The sequence below is a fragment of the Nuphar pumila genome, chromosome 1, assembly GCF_984573655.1.
Source record: "Nuphar pumila chromosome 1, dmNupPumi1.hap1.1, whole genome shotgun sequence".
Taxonomy (NCBI): domain Eukaryota; kingdom Viridiplantae; phylum Streptophyta; class Magnoliopsida; order Nymphaeales; family Nymphaeaceae; genus Nuphar; species Nuphar pumila.
The window spans coordinates 20,311,887-20,333,165 of NC_143249.1; the positions used below are offsets into that span (position 1 = coordinate 20,311,887).

Here is a 21,279-nt window from a genome sequence, read left to right on the forward strand (position 1 = left end):
CTTTGTTTTGTGAATGTTGCACTGAAATTAGCTGAATATTCAGTAAATGAACTGTTGCATTGTATTCAGTAAGCAAAATGTAAACTACATGAAAAAGACGAAGCAGGTTAAAGCAATCGAAGGTACCTTTTTTTGTGGATGGTCGACTGAATTGCAACTTCCTTTTTTGACATCGATACAATTTTTGCGACGACGATGGTTAACTGAAACGTCGAGTTTTCTGTTTGTTGTTCACGAAGCAGAAAAATAAAACATCGCATGTTCTCTGCTCTTAAAGGAAACGTTTTGTGTTCCTTGCGGAACACACTACCGAAGTTAATCATTTCACATCGTTTCACGTCCTGCCCATTTTCAAAAATACTGCCTCCAAATATTATAATTAATTAATTAATTAAATTGTGCATTAAATAAAAGATGTTTCATTTGCTAGTATAATCACAACGATGTTAGTACGTGTAAATGAATGACACGTCGCTTAACATCAGTAGTGTGTTAGATGACATTTACCTCAATTATAGAGCCTAAACCCAAAACTAATCTTATGCGACGTTCCTTGCACTTAAAGGAAACACTACAAATAATAAACCCTAAACCAAAAATCGCTTAACGGTTGAGCAAACCTATGTACAAATTGTGGTAACTTCATAATCACTCTACCTAGTAATCGCTATTACAGGAATCACTATACATAATGAACTTAAAAATAGTAATTGTTATATGATTTAGCAAACGTAAGTACAATTCGTGGTAACTTCATAATCTCTATACTTATTAATCGCTATACTAAGTAATCGCTATCACAGGAAACACTATAAATAATAAACCGTAAACCAGTAATCGCTATACAATTTAGCAAATATAAGTATAAATCATGCTAACTTCAAAATCGCTATATTGACTTATCGCTATTACAAGAATCACTATAAATAATAAATCCTAAACCAGTAATCACTATACGAATTAGATTCTTGTAAGTAGTAATCACTAACTTCATAATCGATATACTGAGTAATCGCTATTACAAGATTCGCTATACATAATAAACTCAAAACTAGTAATCGTTATATGATTGACCAAACGTAACTACAAATCGTGGTAACTTCATAATCGCTATACAAAGTAATCGCTATCACAGGAATCGCTAGAGAGTAATAGCTATAACAGCAAACGTAAAGAAAGAATTAAATAATTACACTTATTAATCGCTATCGCTATCTTTGTGTTCAGTTGTCCACGAACCTTGAACCTCGTTCGTTCAACCAAACCTCTTCCCACCCTACTTAGTAGAAAGAAATGCTCGCTGAATATGATGCCCTTCTTTAGAACTACACTTGGACATTAGTTCCTCCCCGCCCAGGTCAGAACGTTGTTGGTTGCCGATGAGTTTACAAGATCAAACAAAGAGTGGACAGTTCTCTTGAGTGGTTTAAAACTCGCCTTGTTGCGAAAAGTTTTCATCAAGAAGAGTGTATCGATTTCCTTGAGTCCTTGAGTCCGGTTGTCAAACCATCCACCATCTGTTTTATTGTTGCCATTGCAATAAGTTCTAAAGAGCTCATTCGCCAACTTTATGTTAACAATGTCTTCCTCAAACCTAATTTTTAGGTGACTGTGTATATGGCTCAACCTCCCACCTTTCAGGACCCTCACCATCCTGACGTGTTTGTTGTTTACATAATGCCTTGTATGGTTTGCATCAAGCACCTCGTGCTTGGTTCCATAAGCTTAGTCAGACTCTTTTTGCATATGGTTTTCACGGGTCGCGTATCGATCCTTCTTGATTCATTATTCTTCGGGGACTTCTACGGTTATATGTCCTTGTATACGTTGTTGATATTCTTGTTAGAGGCAGCTCTCCTACACTCCTTCATTCAGTATCTTGGTGCTCAGTTCGCCCTCAAGGATCTTGGTAATTTACATTATTTTTTGAGTATTCAAGTTGTTTGTTCAGCTGCTGGTCTACATTTGTCCTAAGAGAAATATATTTTTGAGCTTCTCTCGCACACCAACATGCTAGATGTCAATGCCAATGGCTTCTTTTAGCAGGCTCTGCATTCTTCGATACACCGATAGACAACCCTACTCTCTATCACAGTGTGGTTGATGCTCTTCAATATGTGACACTTATCCGCTCAGACGTCTCCTTCCTAGTTAACAGGGTGTGTCAGTTCGTGTGGTGGCTGTCAAACGCATTATGCGGTACCTCAAGTTCACAATGCAGCATGGTCTATTTTTCTCCGAGCTCTTCGTCTAGTCTATCCCTTTGTGCTGATGCTGACTGGGTTGGCTCCCCTGATGATCGCAAGTCCTTGTCTGCCTATGTCTCGTATCTTGGTTATAATTTAATTTCCTGGAGCTCTAAGAAACAGTATGTAGTCGCCCGATCTATCACAAAAACTAAGTATTTTTCTGTTGTCAATGCTGTCTCTGAATCTCGGTGAACTCGGCCATCATATTTCAAGTTCTCCGGTCATTTACTGTGATAATGTGTTTGTCACATACCTCACTGCTCACCATACCTTTCATAACCGCAACAAGCATATTGAGCTCACTGTACATTTTGTCCGCGACAAGGTTGCCACTGAGGCTCTTCAGGTTCAGCATGTCTTCAACAGACCAGCTTACCGACGCTCTGACCAAACCTCTTGCTATAACTTGGTTCGTTCAACTTTCTGAAGTCCAAGCTTAACGTGTTTTCTAACCTGTTACGCTTGCGGAAGAAAGTTTAAGACCCTTGTTCTTATCCAATTCAGGCGATCCACAATGAAGTGCAACTTTTCTTACCCAGCAAGGACTCCTCTGTTAAAGACAGGTTTCCCATTAAGAAACAAATTTTGGTTGATAACGATAAGATCTCTCCCTGTAATCAAGACTGCTTAAAAAAAGAAAACAGGTTGATAACCTGTTTGCAATGTTTTATATAGTGGAGCTTTTATCCTCGTCTAAGCGTGAGAAAATGCAGAGAGATTGAGGGTCATGGATATTATCGTTTGTGTGTTTGAGCAGATCAACATCTTAGACGTGAATCTCGCTCTCACGCAGCAGGCGATTCTTTCAATTTTCAAGAAGGATTCACTCTTATTTTTTATGAGTTTTAAAAAAAAATCTCAAAAGTATCGAGATATATAGAAACTTAAAAATAAATATATATTAGAATTTAAAAATATACATAAATGGCATAAAAACTGGAAAACTATTTTATCGAGTTAATATCACAATAAAAATGCAATACTTGAAAAATAGGCACGATTTGAAAACAGTGCAGTTTTGCCATTATCTTGGCTTTTGACATTTTCGAAATATCATCACTTTTATTACATGGTAAGAAAACAAATGCATGTATGAAAATGGTATCTCAGAAAGGGAAAATATCGGCTAACTCGAGAGTACCGTACTCTCTAGATGAAACACATAGATTCAAGCTTTATTTGACTAATTTGACCCTAGGCCTATTTGCTAGGAAATGCACTTTGAATTGAGTGGTTCTGAAATAAAAGCACGATTTTGTTAATCGTGAAATTTTGATGCATGCCGAACTGTTGAAATTCGAAGCTCTTAAAAAATCTATTTATATTGCATGGTTGGATGATTTATTACCACGATCGGATGACAATTAGCAGAACAAATTACATATCCATAAGACTTTTTTTTTATAACCCGAAAAAACTGCACTTAACAGGAAGACCTAGTCGCGCTGGCTCAGCCTGTCATACCTATAGTCACCATGATAGTAACCTAAAACTTCAAGATTAGGATCCCTGCCTTGTGCATAGAGGGACACCCATTTGAATCGAACCTTGACTGTCTAGGGCCAAGCCCCACCCTACTTTGCCAACCCCCTGGGCTCATCATGTTCAAAAGGCTTGGTCCACAAAAAGTTCATGAAATGGGCCGTGTCTGCTAGAGAGTATGGTACAGTTGACGGTAGTCATCCCTTTCAAAAGGGCCAGAGGCCTACGACTATAAGAGCGAGTCAAGTTCCTTACAGTTCTCTTCTGGTCGCTCTGATGGATTCTTCCGAAGAAGGCACGACAAAGATGCAGAGAGCCGCAGAAGCAGCAGCAGAAGATGAAGACGGCGACCACAACGTCGTCCTCCCGCCGGACGTGATGGAGAAGGTCCTCTCCAGATTACCGGCGAGGTCGTTCGCTGCCGCCGCCTGCACCTGCCGCTCGTGGAAGCGCCTCTGCGCTCGCGTCCTCTTCCGCCCTAAGCTCCTCTCGGCGTTGTCCTCCAACCCCAGGCTTCCGGTGGTTATCATATGGATCTCTTCTTCTTCTGTCGGTAAAGAAAGCCCCCATCTTCTGAAGAATTGCCGGTTTTTGGGGTTTTGTAGGCCGCGGTCGAGGAGGCGTGCGAATCGGTCCTGTCGGAGCCGATTCGGCCACATTTCGCGATTGCATGCATTGGGAGGAAGTTCAGTTTGGAGGAGACCCTCCGACTTGTATGCTCTTGCGTCTCTGTTTGTCGTTGATAGGAATTCTGTATTTTTTTCCTTTTTCGTTGGGGAATTTGATTTTCTTTTTTTGTTGGTTTTGAAGTTAAAAGGGAAATTGAGCTCTTCGATACCCATCATCACGTGTTATGCTCCTGGGATAATCGGAAGAGATGCTCAAACCAAGGAATTTAAAGAGGTGTTCTTTGTTTCTCTTTCAGTGATTGCTGTAATTGGTTTGTGACTTTTTTTGTGAGATGGTTGTGGTCATTGTTTGTTTAGGTTCAATGGGTGGAAATGGATCCTGATTTGCAAAAATATGGTTTTGATACATGGATTGAGGAGGATCGCGGACTTGTGTTGATAGTTGGCTTCGTTCCGGGGCTTAAAGTTGCAGCCATGCCGGTTAGGCACATTAACGAGGTTTTATTCTTGTGCCTATTCACCACTTTGTGCTATTAATTATGCAGACATGATTAGTCATGAACTATCACAGAAAACTTGCATGAATGGATTCGTTGTGCTTAATATTTGAAGTTTGAATTGGATGGTTCAGTTTCAGGTCTTCTCTTTTTCTCTTTTGTATCCCGCATGCATTAAGGTTGTATTTGAAAACGGGTGTTCTATTGATCATTATATTGTGGCAGCTTGGGCTCAAGGGCTATTGTTTGTGGTATCTGTTCTATGGAGTCAGAAAATGTTACGAGTGGAATTGTAAATTGGTGGATGACAAGCTAGTTTGCCATTTTAGGCCCCCGTTTGGATGACAAGAGGCAAAACCAGGTTTTTTGAATACCTGGTTTCCTTGTAAACCTGGGTTTTAGCAAACATGGTTCGACAAAACCCAGGTTTTCATTGTGTTTGGATGACCCAAAACCTTAAAAACCAAGTTTTAGATTTTTAAAATTCAAAAAATTAACCAAACAAAAAAGAAAATTAATGGATGACCATTTTCAGACCCGCCACCAACTGAAAAATGGTTAGCTATTACCGCCTGTGTCAGACAGCACCAATCCAACCATTTTCCGGCCGGTGGCTGGCCAGAAAATAGCCAAAAATGAAAAAAATAGTGGAAAGAAAAATTGAAAAAAATATTGGCAGGCCATTTTCTGGCTAGCCACTGATCGAAAAGGCCATACTGGTACCACACGGTGAGGTGGGTACCAATCCGGCCATTCTCCATCCGGTGTCTGGCCAGAAAACGGCCGGAAAGTGAAAAATAGAAAAAAGATTGGTCAGCCGTTTTCTGGCCAGCACTGACCGAAAAATGCCAGAAAATCGAGGAACTGATACCACCCAGCAAGGTGGGTAGTAGTCCGGCCATTTTCTGCGGCTGGCCAGGAAATGGCTGGAAAGCAAAAAAATTTAAAAACATGAAAAATATAAAAAAAAATTCTAGCCATTTTCCTACCAGGGCCGGAAAATGAAAAAAATAAAAAAAAACAAAGTGAAAAAGAAAAAAATGGCGGGACTAGTAAACTCTCACAGGGTGGTACCAGCCCGACCATTTTCTGGGCGGTGGCTGGCCGGAAAATGGCTAGACGTTAGTTTTTTTTCGAAAAGGAGGAAAAACTCCGGCTGTTTTCTGGCCAGAAAATGGTTGGGATAGTGTCACTCCGGTCGGCTGGAACCATCCCGGCCATTTTCCTGCCAGAAATGGCAGGACATATGAAGGTGTTGAACCAAGTTTTGAAAGGTGGGGGGCACATTTTACAAAACCTGGTTTTGTGAAGCAAAACCAGTGTTTGTAAACCCAGTTTATGTCACCCAAACAGTGCAAAACATGGTTTTAGCCCATAAATCATCCTAACGCTACCTTAGCTTTTCTTCTTTGGAAAATGATCAAAATAGAAATGATGATTGAGTAGATCCCAAGAATGAAAACAAAGATAGCACATTGGGTTTGTGGAGTTCAAAGATTAAACTATGTTCCAGAAATTACATGAAATCTGGAATCCATATTGCACAAATTAATAAAAGTGAAATATTAGTTTGTAGTTAGGAGTAATATTCCCTTAATTTCTAATGGAACATGTGTAATGAAGTATGCGAAAATGTAATACAAGAATGTTAATGCATTCACAAAGTCCAATAATGGACAAGCTCAAAGGCACAATAGAGAGATAAGAAAGAAGTCCACTACGGAGTAATTCATCTCCTTCAGTTCCTTGGTTTCATTCAACATGAGAATAGAATTTCAGCTAACATCAAATGGGATATTGTCAAACTTAATTGGTTAGAATTGTTCCTCAGGAACAGGCTTCTCCATACCATTTGTTTTATGTTTCCTTCGTATTCCTTTATTCCCTCAACTCATGTTGCCTTTTTCATATGCGTGATCTCTTGTCACCTTTGTTTGCTTTAATTTTTAACAAGCTATCTTTTGATGTTAAAAATGTGAAAGTATATTGTGTATACTACATATTATTGTATATGCATGTAAATTTAGTGGAGCCTGTGTCACATGGATATAAATGCAGAAACGGCACACAATGTGAATACGCTAGGTAGGACATTATAATTCTCAAAAATTAGGACGCAGGTCTAGGACCATACACACATAAATGAATGTGTATGTATATGTATGTATGTATGTATGTACATATCAGTAATTTGTAGTCCACTATAATTAAAAGCATCAAATGTTAAAACCAATGTTGAAATTGAAATGTAGTGTAATTGATGGCAAATTACAAAGAAAGTGAACACAAATGAATATGAAATAAGTAATCAAGGAAATAGATCAAGTTAATGACGCAATGTTTTCTATGTCAGACTCTGGTTTGACAGTGTCCATGAAGTGTCCTGCTGTGTTTGACTGTCGTGCTGTGTTGACACAGGATACACATGCTAAGTGAAGTGTGTGTGTGTGTGACATAAGTAGGAGCATTTTCATCTTCATTATATATAGGGGTGTTCCTGTTATACAGCAGTTTTTGTTTTCTGCCAAATAGAGCATTGTATAGGGGATTTTGTTCATAGGAAATTCCTTTGAGTTGTAACTGTCAGAACTGTCTAGATGTTTGTGCTTGGACCTGAAACAATAGAAGAGAACACAAAGAAACAAAAAGAGAGAGGGTTCTTTGGCTGCGAAAACATCTCAAATTTTTTAGTAGAGATGGATGATCTCTGTTAAGGGATGTATATATATATATTGACCACAGTGCCCTTATATGTGAAGCTCAAAATGCATGTACATTGTACAATAAGGGGGCAGATTTGTTATACAAATAAAAGCAATTAGGAAACTATCACAACTGAGAAACTACATATCTGGATTTGGATCTGAATCTGGATTTAGATTCGTTGTGTGTGGACCCAATATCAAATTGTTAACATGCTTCCTCAAACTGTGCATGGTAAAAACCATGGACAATGTGTTCTTTAACATCCAATGACGATAAGTTGTTAATGGCTTAGTGAGAAATCAGCAACATGATCTCCTCAAATAAAGAGGGGTTCTACCTTTTCTCTCGCAAAATGCTGATCTAATTCTACATGCTTCATCTTCCCATGATGGACTGATATAGTCACTGCACTTCTGTTATCATAGTATAACAAAGATCTACTAAGGGGTTGACAAAAAACGGACAGTAAATGCTGATTGTACATCACTTCAGTTGTAATTGCAGCCATGGCACAATTGCTTCTTCATAGGTTTATGAAATTTCTTCAATGTCTCGACTCTGATGATGATGGATCGTATTTACGTAGCATTTCGTCTTCAAAATCTTGGATGACCTCTGACATTGGTTGTGCAGCTTGTGCTCTTCTTCTGTCAATTTCTCTTAAGCTAGCAACAATCTCAACATGAATATTGGCTGTAATATCAAGATAGTTGCATCGTTATACAAAGTTGCCTTGACCTAGAACATGCATTTGAATTGATATAGCCCGCCATAAGTTACAGGCATACTAAAACAACACTTAAATAATTTATTTGCATGCTCAACAAGTTCACAATATCAACATGTTGGGTCATTTTTGTGTGAGTCTATTCCTCTTATTGATAGATCTAACTCAAAAGACTCAAACCAATGAATATTTTATATGAAAATGTGAAAAATTAGACTAATAAACCATCTATATCTCGGAATAAGGGAGGGAGGAAGAGAGAAAGACAAGAAGTTGGTGGAAGAAGAAGGGAGAGAGAGAGACCTTGACTTTGAATGTTTTTGTAATCTGATAATGGATTCCAGATGGTTGAACTCTCTTTAACTGAATGAGGCATAAGCCTTAAGTTTATTTTGACATCTACCAAAACCAAGGCACAAGTCTCAAAGATAGCTGTGATAATGCCTTTCATGAGTCATTTCCTTTTTTCCACACTTTCATTTATATTACCTCTCTTAAATATATCCTCCTACTTGACCTGTTTGTTTGCAAGAACCTGCATCTACTTGTAATAGTCATGTTAGGTTAGCCTCTACAAGTAGACATGTTAAGTTCTAAATTGCATACAGTGGAGGCAATATGTTTTAATGACTAGTACGTTAGCTATTGTCTATTCATAATATGTTTAATAGAACTAACCTATTTATTAGAACTTTCCTGTTTTTGTATAGTGGTCTTACATTATTTTTGTGTTAGAATATTAGCAGCATTCTTACTGGTTGTGTTTAGACAGACAGCATGCTAATTTAGGTTCACCTTCAAGTTCTCGTGTTTATTATGCTTTGCTTTCATATGTTCATATCTTTAACATTGTAGCAAATTTTGACATGCATTCTCCAACTATCTAATAATAATCCGTGAACAGGAATGTGATCCTCAGTTACTGGTTGACTTATACTTAACAAATATCAAGAACTATGTCGAATCAGTGTCTGGCAGTTCGTATCCAACTGGAATCGTCATGTTTGTTGTAAGGGATCACTGTCTCTTCCTTTTGTGGATTACTTGTGTTCTGCTTAAGAAACAAATTTGAAATTAGTCTGAATGAGTAAGGCTATTTATTTGAAGTGCTCTATGATGGATTTTCAGGATGCAGGTTCTGACATGACATACTTTCTTGAGAAGATGGGTAAGAATGGAGTCTGTGGATATTGGTTTTCTAACAGTTTTCCTTTTGGCAGTTTGAGCAGTAATATTTGCTCCATCATGTGCTCTCTCTCTCTCTCTTAATTGTGAGACAAAATCTCTTTACCCCCTTTGCTAACTCAAAACATTGGTTTTGATAGGCTGTGCAATGAGGCGAGCTGTTCTCTGCTCGGGCTTGGCTTGGCTTGGCTTATTCACTTAAATATCAAGCTGAGCTGGTGCTTAGTTTTCTCAGTCATTTAGATGGGCTCTAGCTCAAATATGGTTTGAGCTTTGACTAGACTATACATGTTTGCATTCAATTACATTTTGAGAGAATATGTACATTTGGTGTAATGGTTGTATGGTTTATTTTGAAAAGAGGTCATTGGTTTGACCTCACCCTCTCATCTTCAAGCTCAAGCCTGTTACTGCGATTATTGAGCCAAACTCAAAGAGCCCTCTGCTCTGCTCTGCTCGGCTTATATGCATCTCTACTTGTTGGTTAGATCTTTTATTATTTTATAGTTGGACAGAGTTATTTATGCAAAGGCATGATCATTATAGTACATGTTATAGTAACCCCAACGTCATATGAGATGCTGAAGCAATGCCAAGTTTCAACATGTAGAAATGTGAATGTTTTTTAAATGAGTGCATTTGGAAACCTGTACAGCAATTCAGATTGGTGTAGGTTGTAGATTTATGTTGATGATGGAATTCCTTTTGGAAAATAGAGTAAAATGTTTATGCAGGAGGTTGGAAACTAGAAACTGGAAAGACATGCATCATTTTTCATGCATAGCATTCCATTCACGTTCATTTTGTATCAATTTATATAGGGCCCGTAGGTCTTTTGGTGCATCTTTTCTTGGAAAAGCTACTCATAGATCAATGGCCAATTTGTTTTTTTCTTTAATTGTCTATATTTATTGGTCATGAGTTTTGGAGAGCATAACATGCCATTTCTTTTTTATGTCATTTAGCATGTTGAATCCTATGTAGACAGTGTGGGTTTGGTGTTTACTCCTATTCAATGGCAAATAAATATCAAGGTTCTTGATTCGTATTTGTTGGTAATTTTTCAGATGAGAGCCTATGTGATAAAAATTATAAAACTCCTGTCGCTGGTTGCCTATTGAGTAGGAACACTGAAGGGTGTTTTTTGTCTAATGGAGATTATCTCAGTTTTGGAAGTGGATGCCATAAATCGTGTTCTTCTCAATCATCAACTTCAGCAACTCAAGGCAGTCGTAACAAAGCACATGTTAATCAAAGTATCATATATGATGTTGTAGCATTGGTGTTTGCAAAGGACAGAGAAAAATCTCATGGTAATGCATTGCTGCTAGAAGTAGTTGATAGTTATACTGAATCAATCCGTTGAAAAGAAATATTTATATTGCTTTTGGAAAATAAGATATCAAACTAAGTGCACTCTTTGAACTAGAAATCCAGATCTATTTGAACATAATGTAAGTTTTGCATGCGCTATTCTGATAACCTGCTATATATTCCTTCATGTTTATAACTTTATATTGTCTACTATTTTGTTATGTTTTTTTTCTTTTCGACTTGCTTGCTAATCTTTGTTTTTTTGTTCTTAATTTTTCTTTGGGGATACACCTCTTCTTTGCTTAGAACAATGAACATATCAATGGTTTTATGAGAGGAATTAATTCCATAACCAATTTTAATAGAGTGGGTCCCACCAACGAGAGCAAAGAGCACTATACCATCATTCACAGTCTGATTATTTTGTGGTTTCATGGTCACTATGGCTTTCAAATATACAAAGAAGTATTTTTATATTTGTTTATTTACTTAAGCTATTTCTCTTGCTTTCATAATACAACTACCTTTCCCAATATAAGTTTTTGTTTTCTTGTAACAGATCAATGTGTGTATGTAGCCTTTCTGAGGGCCAATAATACCTTCTTGCACATGCATTTCCCATTTTGTATCTGATTTCCCAATGTAGTATCTCTGTAGAGCAGTTTTATGCATTGAAAGGCTCATTTTTGCAGTTGCATTAATGTGGTTGCATGGTTTTTTATATGACAATGCATCTTCTAATATTCTATGTGCATAGCATGCTTGTTAGTATTTTTCACCCTTGAATATGTTCTGCAGAGATGGGGGAAATACAGTTCAGTTTAGCTCTATCAGCTGGCCTTTCACCTGTGGGCCCCACTTACAAGGCAGCCTCTGTAAGGTCCATAGAAGATAAAATATCTGGTTGTTCTACATGGATGACTGCAAGAAGGGATGGGTTCGCAAACCTTGATGGTCAATCATTACTAAATGACCTTGAGAGTGAGGTATAATAACAATTGTGACTTTTAGGCTTAAACATCCTATTCTTGGTCATTTCCTTTTACTTTGATTTAGAAGATAAAGGAATTTTGCTCAATTGAGGTAGTATTTAATAGAGATAGCAGGGAAGCTTACTACTGATATAACAGAACTTCCTGAATTGGTTGATCATCCAGGGATTTTTCTTTTTTTCCTTTCTTAACATGTGCTATATTTTACTGGTGTCCATTACTTGTTCTGCAAGGATACCATATTCTTAATTCTTGGTTCAGATATTGCCGTCGGAGGAAAACATGCTCCTTGAGATGATTTCCTGGTTGCTGGCGCTTTATTTCTTAAGAAATAATAAAGGTTGTTATTGTAAGATTATTGTTCATGATAGTCTTGAGTTTAAGCTGAAATCACATTTAAAAAGGTCCACACCCAATGTCTTCTCATATTCCCAAGTGCTGGCAATGCGCAGACTGGAGACAGTCCTAACTTTCTGCCTTTTGTGTGAAGTGGCTGCCCTCGGGACTCAAACCTGTTCCATTTTGACAGCCTGAGCAATTTGCAATTGCACCAAGCAATGCCCCCTCTTGGAATCACAATTACATGTCCAACATAAAAATGTATTATTTGGGTCACTATTTTGAGTTTCATGTATAGACTGGCATATGAAGATTAATTCAACTCATCTTTATCGTATGTATCTAATTAGAGTTCTACATGTTCTCTTTTGGTGAATGTTTTACGAATTAGATGATGATCATAAAATTCCTTTAGATCATTGTTTTTATTTTTTGCAGAACAGTTGAGAATACCACGCCACATCTGCATTGTCATCTTCCATCTTATCCAAATTTTATTTATATTGAGTGTAAGTTTTATGAAATAGATTTTTAAAAGATATTTTTGATAAAAACGGTTTATGCAAGCCAGACACCAAATAATAAAAATTGGCTCGCTGTGATCATCGCAAAATTTTTCCTCTCTTGTGGTTTCTCTCTCTTCCTTTTCTAACCTCTATTTTTCTCCTTTTTGAAGGGAGAAAAATAAAAGACAAAAAGAAGAGAAGAGAAGAAAAGAAGAGAAACTCTTTTGCGGGGTCTCACTTGACCTTGATTTGAAAATATTTAAGAAAATAACTCGCCTCCGTTTTGAAATATATTGCGGAAAAATGGAGAGACGGGATTCGCTCGTCGGTACGAGGTTCGACCGTTCCTGGCGCCTTTACCAAGGGTAATCGAACCAAGGATCGAATTTATGTCTTTTGCTTTGCCTAAATATTATCTAAGAATTTATCTTAAGTCTAAAAAAAATGCACAAAGAATCATGCTTGTGCAATGCAAGGATGTGCGCTCTTTAAAAAAAATGGTTTTGGAAATCTCCAAGTGTTCTGAGATGAACTTGATAATGGAGTGAAGAGAAGGGTTTTGAATGGTAGAATCTAACTTAGAACTTGAGATAGATCAGAGAAGTTCTAAGTCTTTGAAATAATCAGAGTTGGGAAAATAAATCTTGATTCGAAAAGAATGATTTTTGAAGCTGAGATAAAAGGGAAAAGGAAGGAAATTTCAAAGTCAGAAAAATGGACTTTGAACTTAGATTTAGGAGAAGAGATAAAATTTGAAATGGAATTGAATTCAAAATTTGAAATCATGATGGATTTGAGAAATTCAAATGGTATTTAAAAATAGAAATGGATTTAGGAAGTTCAGATGAGATCTGAAAATGGAATTGGATTTGAAATCCAGAATTGGAAATGGAATTGGATTCTGGATCCTGAATAGAATTGGATCCAAGATCTGGAATCTAAGATGGGATTAGATTCTTAATCCTAAAAATGGATTTTGGATCTTAAAATGGGTTTAGGATCTGAAATCTGAGATCCCAGATAGAGTTGGATTCTGGATCCTAAGATGGATTTTGGATCTGAGTCTGAGATCCAAAGGGGAAGTTGAATTCTGGATCCTAAATGGATTGTGGATTTGAAGTTTGAGATCCAAGATAAAGTTGAGTTCTGGATCTTGAATCCTAAATGGGAATTGGATCCGAAATCTGGAATCCGAGATGTAATTTGGATCTAACTTTGGATTTGGATTTTTGAAAGTCCAAATGGGACTTTTGAAGATGGATCTGGGTTTTGAAAGCCCGGATTGAATTTAAAACTTAGAAAAAAGACTTGAATTTGGAATCAATCTCAAAACTTGGATTTTGAAGATAAGAAAATAAACTTGATTTGAAATCAGAAGATGAATCAGAGGTTTCAAAGTTAAATTGAACTTTGAAAATAGATTTTTTGATATATTAAATTGAATTTGAATTTGAATCTTGATAATGAATTTGGAATTTGATTTGAAAATTGAATTTTGAGTATACAAATGAATTTCAAAGTCAAATTGGACTTTTGAATTTAAAGTTTGAATTGGGAATCAGAAATTTCAAAGTTAAATCGATCTTTGAAATTTGATTTGAATTAGAATTTGAATTTTGGATATACAAATGAATTTCAAAGTCAAATTGGACTTCGAAATTGAAATTTAAATCTTTGAAATAAGATAGAAGAATGAATTAAAATAGAGATTGAAGAAAGATATTTGAGATCACTTGAATTTTGGAAAAGAATTTTAAAAATATGATGTTGTTCTATCTTAAATGATGAATGAATTAAAATAATCTTGAAATTGGATTTGAAAATCATATTTCATTCTTTAAATAAATGCAAATAAGATTAATGATATAATACACTCCTGACTATGGTCATTGAATGTATTATATGATGATCATATTTAAATTCAAATGAAGAATAAAATACATTTTTGGTGCTTTTATAGAGTTTAAAATGAAATTGATCCCCAATATATCCTGACTATGACCATTGATATATATATATTGAATCAATTTTAGACTAAACTCTGATAAAAGAGGAAAATATTTAAGGAAAATATGATGAATTTTGAAAATGACCTAGTGTAGATCAAGTGTTATTTTATAAAAGATAAAAATCCTAAGTTTTGTTTACATCCTGACTATGGCTATTGATGTAAATCATCAACTTAAGATTAATTACCTTTTATGAAATGGTGTACGTGCCATTCGTATTCTCATTTGTGAGATTTTTTGAAAATAAAGGAGAAAATATGAGAACAAGTAATTCATGATATTTATAATGCTCATTCATTCTATCTAAAAGCTGGAAATTTAAATTTCTCATTTATACCTAATTTATTACAACTTGGAATTGCAAATATCAAGAATTTCTAGTCCAAGAGAGAAATTCGAGCTTCTTATATCTTCCTGCAAAACAGAGTTAGCACAGGACATATAATAGACAAATGTTATATTAAGAACTGATATACATCTATGTAAGCAATGTACATGTATACATATATATATATATAGAGAGAGAGAGAGAGAGAGAGAGAACGGGTTATTGGTGGTGGCTGGAGTTGCAAGAGATATATTGGATATAAATGAGATATAGCTGAACCCATCTAATGTTAAATAACCAATGCATAGTATTATTAAAAGGCGCCAAACACAAGTGCCTGCAGTTTTATTCATATAAGAGTTAGAACTTCAACAAGCAAAGAATTGGAGCCAGCAACTTCTAGTGGGAAAGAGGAATTTCTCCAAGTTGCTCAATCACAAACGTTATCACCCATCAGGGATTAATGGGCAGCTATCCATTTACAAGCACAATTATCACACCATTGATCTCTATAATGTTGCCCAAGACACTAACTTGGGTTTGATAGAGAGATTGCATAAAGCTTTGGGCTACAATTATACATGAAGAATTCTGTTTGTTCCAAATCTGGAACTGTCCAACAGTAAAGTTGATACTAAGCAGGGACAGGTTCACGTTTTTTTGCCACTGCTATCTGCAGGAGCAAGAGTGTCATAGTACTCAACCAACACCTTCCATCCACCTGGGTACATGAACCCATCTGGTGGATTCTCTCGATTCTTTGCAAGTGTACGCATCCTGATTTACAGTCAGTAAACAACCTACCTTTGCGGGGTAGCTTTCAACAATTGTTAACAAAGAACGTTTGCAGAGCAAATGTTCCCTGAATGCTAACAGGGTGCAGGACCAAAGAGATTGAAAGAGACCAAAATAGGAGAGTTCTGCTAAAGTCCATAGGTCAAAACTACATGGATTATGCAAATAGCAATGCGCCAACACAGGAGATTTTGCATACAAAATGTAAGTACTAAAATAGAAAGCCTATCATGAAGTATCATAACAATTATGTAATTACCTTGAAACTCAGACAATGAAACACCTTGTAATTATCAACCAGCCGAGTAAGCATGACAACCATGGGATAGTGGCATTGGATTACCATCTTCCAGAAGTCCTCAAAAGCCTCAGGCAATGGACCTTGTGTAGCTATAAACCAAGAAACATTTCCAACAGAAGCAGGCTATATGAAGTCATGACTGAAGTGGTTAAAAGGAATATACAGAACCAGATACCTTATGCATATTGTGTGAAGGAATAATATACTCTGAATCAAACTAAGTTCTGCAATGCTATACACACACATGAAAACCATATAAATGCATACCATGATGAAGCTAGCATTGATATAGCCATTTCCCAACAACTTGTCATCCTTACTCGAGTCAAGAACAACTCTTGAATTGTCAAATGGTAAGACATCTTCATAATGGTTCTTCTTCAAATTTTCATCTTCAAGAGCAACTCTACATCTTCTCAGCAGACCCATGTAACTTGCGGTACATGTCTATAAGAGAGTTCAAGAATACTACCTTCTGTAGTCATTCTTTCCCGAAAAACAGGACATTCTGGTTGCACGCCACAGTAACCTCCATTTGCATAAGTTGATGAATGTCTCAAATGAAATGGGATTGCTTCATTACCACCGGTAAGCGGTGTGGATGAGCCAGAAGTAGTGCTTGAGAGTGATGTCGGAGATATCCGTCCATTCATATGGCTCGGGGATCTGGCCTGGAGAGGACTTCTAGTGGGAGATACGGGCAATGACATGTTCTGTGGTATCACTGGATGTCTGAAAAGATTTTGCTCCTTGACGTTGTTGGACAGTTTGTGGCTTCCATATCAAGTGGGGAAAGCTGTCTACCATATCCAACACCCATATGTCTCATCATGTTTGTAACATTATTATCCAATTCAGGAGGCTCCCCATTGAAATCAAGCCTAGCCAATGGCGCAGTATTTTTAACAAAAGAGTGCTCCAGTAGTTGAGCTGCTGTAGGTCGATCTGATGGATTTTGTTGCAAACACAGCTTCACAAAGTCCTTTCCTTCATCTGATAGGCTGTTAGGAATTGCAGGAAGCTCCCTACTGTTTCCAATTTTAAATAGTGCAGCAACCCCTTTATACTGGCTCCATGGTGGTTTTGTCGTAGTCATCTCCAACACAGTACATCCAAGACTCCATGTACCCACAGCAAGATTATAACCATTTGAATTTCTAATAACCTCAAGGGCCATCCTGTATGGGCTCCCTTTAAATGACAATGGTAATGAGTGGCCAGTAATATGCTTTGCCATTCCAAAAATCTGCCAGCTTTACACGGCCATTTGGATCCATAAGTATATTTGCACCTTTGATGTCCCTGTGGACAGTATTTTTCGCATGCAGATATGCAAGGCCAGAGAGAATTTGTTGAGTATAACTCCGAATTACAGGTTCACCGAATGCTCCATACTCTTGCAGCAGCTTGTGTATAGAACCACCAGAAACATATTCCAGGTATATATACAATTTGTCATCTACTATTTCAGATCCATAGTACTGCACTATGTTTGGATGCCGCAAGCGACTGGGGATATGATATTAGCTTCTCTTTCATTTCATCATGAGCAAGGGAAATTTCTCTGCTTAATGTTTGCTTGGAAGGACTGATAGAGACGATACCACTACTTACAATGGAGCCTCACGTGATGCCATTACAAATACAAGGGATGACAACATGAAACCTGGAACTATGGATTAGAAAACACAATACCCCAAAATCAAAGGCAAATAACACTTCAAGTGAATTTATTCCTATCCAATGCTGAAAAGTAACTCAAAACTAGTGAAAGCATTACCTTCCCCCTTTTCTTTTTCTTAACAAACAATGATACTTCACCTGCATTTCTTTTTTTTTCCTTTGGAACTACCAACAAATAGAGGTGATCGCTGGTAAGCATGATGCAATGGAACAACAAATGAGATGCATTTGGGGATCACGATACTTGACGCAGAAGTGCAAATGCTTAAATGTAACAAATGAACAGACATACATATACGGTATGTAGACAGGGAAAAACGTAAACAAGCAGTAATATAACAAAAGAAAGATTATGCAGAATGGGTGATTTGTGCTGTAAACTAAACTACTGTGAACGAAAAAGCTAGAATTAGTGCCAGTGCTTCTGAAAACGCAAAATGCAGAGATGGATTTTGATATTTGAAATCTATTGATATACAAACGCTGTAACAGGAATTGTAGCATCAGGTGACCTTACCAATGGATCCAGGACTAATTTCAGAAGGAATTATCAGGGTGAAAACCAGAGCCATTGATCTCTCAGTGGGGCATTTCCGGTGTGTTGCGGAAGATGTAATAATCTACTTACTGGTTATAGTCTTACCGTGGAACCACTGAAATTCTTGCATCAGCCATATAGAAGAGACGACATCCTTATGAATTCCTTACAAAATTTTATAATATTCTAGGAGAATCGGATGTGGCCGATGATGAATCACAAAAGGGGCATTGGATCTAAACTGCCTAGACAGAGATTCACGCTTACATCAACACAAGTGAATGATAACACAGGGGGCAACTGTTGGAACTGGGCGTTCCGTTAATATCGCACGGAGGCAGCTCGGTTTGCTATAGGCAAATCAATGGAATAAACGTAGGAAAATGAAAAAAAATCAAAAATAAAGGGAAGAAGGAGGATACTTACCGTGGTTTGCAGGGGTTTTGAAAATGAGGAGTTCAGATGGGTCCTGATGAAGGCACCAGAGCAATGGATGCTCTTCGGTGATTCAAGAGGGGCAATGTTCCTTCTGATGCCCGATGGTGAATGGATTTGCTTCAGTCGATCGAGAAAAAAAAAGACCAGGGATTCAGATTACTACTGCAGGGATGATCCGCCTCTTTCGGTATAGATGAAGTCGGCTTTGCTGCAGGGCAGATCTCTCTTCAGTGACGCAAAAAAAGGGGAGAAGAGGTGATTGTTGATCAGAGTAATGGAGGGGTGAAGAAGCGGTTGGAGAAGAAGGAAGGAGGAAATGGGGAGGTGAAATGCGATGGAGGCTTCGTGAATGGGGATTTTGTTAGAGATGGACGAAGGAGGGAGAGGGTAGGCAAAAAGAAGGGCGATGGCCGGGCGATGGAAGCTTCGTGAAGAGGGTTTTGGGCCAGAGAGGGCGATGGCCAGAGAGAGGATTCGAGAGGGTTCTCGAAACCCTCAGGTTTTCATTAAAAGCCTTTATGAAAAGATGAACTTCGGTTTTTAAAGATTTTCAAAAGCGCTCCCCCTTTTTAAAAGTTCTTCAAAAAAAGGTTTTTTAGAAAATGTTTTCAAAAAGAAAGTTTTCAACAACTTATTTTTTTTCTTTTTCTATATATTTTTTTATTTTTTTGTTCTTTTCTTCATTTTCTACATTTTTTTTTGATATTTTTGGAATAAAATCCTAAAATTTACGGAAAACAAGGATTTAAACTAATTTTTTTGTATTTTTGAGAAATATTTACAAAAGAAGGTTTTCCAGGCTATTTTGGGAAAATTTCTTCAGAAAATGGGTTTTGGACCCAAGTTTTGAGAAAATATTCGAGTTTTAAACCTCGATATTGAGGAATATACGCGATGGATCCAAACGGACACCGGAGAAACTGTCCGAGCCTGTTAAAAGGTTATTTTAATAATTTTGAGAATTTGATTTAAAAATTGGACAACGAAGCTCAGATTTGGATCTTTTATCTGGATCCGGATCCGAAATTGAGTCAGATATACAAAATGAATTTAATTTCAGAAAACTTGAGAAATAAAATGGAATTTAGATTTAAAAGTGACTCAATTACCCAGAAAATGAAGATAAAGGGCAAAAAGGAAATATTTACAAACTTTTTGAAAAATTTGGGGTATTCACACTCGCACGAGTGGTGGAGTCCGGGTTGATCTCAGGGAACGGGATTCCACGTAAAACTAATCTACTCTTTATTGCCTTGAAAATAAAAATATATGAAAATAACTATTACAATGTGTTATACTCTTGCAGAGGGCTCAAAAATAATAATAAATGGTTTTATTACAGACCCAAATTAATGAATTAAATAACCCTAATATAAAAGAAAAGAAAAAAGGTCTTGCTTGAGCTTGTATTCTCTTTGATCTTCACTGCTTTCCTTTATATAAGCAGGCTTATAAGAGTTATTAATATTTTATTCAGAGGCCCCCTCTGAGGGCTCCACGGGCCTTTTGAGGGCTCACCGCACGTTTAATTGCTTCCCTGCAAAACAAAAACACAAAATAAGGACAAAACAACGAAAAACTAGACACAAAATCAAGGTTAGTTTAAAGAAAAAATCACAAAAACAAGAATCTAACTACTAAGAACAAACTAACTACATCTAACAACCTAAAGCACTAAATGACAAAATATCCAAACAAACGAAACTAATTTGTAACAACTAACTACAAATTAACTAAGAAATCAAGAAACTAAGCTAGCTGAAAATCATGAAAGGGATTAAACTAATATGAATGACTAACTAATTAACTAATCTAACATTAATAAGTAGCAAGACTAACAAGAACTAACACACAAGAATGTTGACTAACAAAAACATTAACTAAATTGCAAGAATCACAAAAATAAAAACTAGATATATAAGATTAATAACTAACTAACTAACAAATGACAAATAAGAAAACATGTACAAAATTCAAGATTGAACTAATCTAATTAACAAACTTGGAAATAATGTAATATTTAACCAAGCTATTTAATCTAATTAAAAAAACAATGAACAAAAGAACAAAAAAACAAAACAAAACTTGACTATTATTATTTAATGACTAGCTTAATTCTAAATTGCAGATTGAAATAACACTAAACAAACTTAACGTAAATTAAATAAAATTATAGCTGACTAAATAAATTAAAAACTGAATTTAACCTACAGCTTAGATCATTAACGTCAACTATATTAATTAAATAAAACTTGCTAATTGAAAGAATGCATAACTCGGCTAACCACAAAAAAATATTTTAATCTAATCTAAGCAGTGAAGTAAAAACTTCTTGAACTAAACAAAATAGTTATCTAACTGACAGAAATTAAATCTACGTTATGTGGCTGAGTAAAAAAAACTAAAAAAAAATGCTAATCTACGTTTTACCGATTTTTCCTAGTCTAATAAATAATCTAACTAAAAACTAATTTACTATAAATGAAAGTTTAACTGTATGCATTGAACAGTAATTAACTAACCTAGAACTGGGTTTAAATAAAAAATACGATCTACTTGAC

At 36.4% G+C, this 21,279-nt stretch overlaps 1 protein-coding gene across 2 annotated transcripts in view; it reads left to right on the forward strand.

Annotated features, from left to right (window-relative positions):
• The first annotated feature begins 4,003 nt into the window (after positions 1-4,003).
• The window catches only part of LOC149848265 (F-box/LRR protein), a 37,259-nt gene continuing 19,983 nt past the window's right edge, over positions 4,004-21,279 (forward strand). For both annotated transcript variants that reach the window (XM_089987183.1, XM_089987249.1), the window contains exons 1-8: positions 4,004-4,250; positions 4,337-4,444; positions 4,542-4,634; positions 4,718-4,858; positions 9,195-9,299; positions 9,419-9,458; positions 10,543-10,788; positions 11,588-11,775. In XM_089987183.1, the coding sequence (XP_089843309.1) occupies positions 4,008-4,250; positions 4,337-4,444; positions 4,542-4,634; positions 4,718-4,858; positions 9,195-9,299; positions 9,419-9,458; positions 10,543-10,788; positions 11,588-11,775 (1,164 nt within the window). In that variant the 5' untranslated portion in view covers positions 4,004-4,007. The remainder of the gene's footprint in view (positions 4,251-4,336; positions 4,445-4,541; positions 4,635-4,717; positions 4,859-9,194; positions 9,300-9,418; positions 9,459-10,542; positions 10,789-11,587; positions 11,776-21,279) is intronic.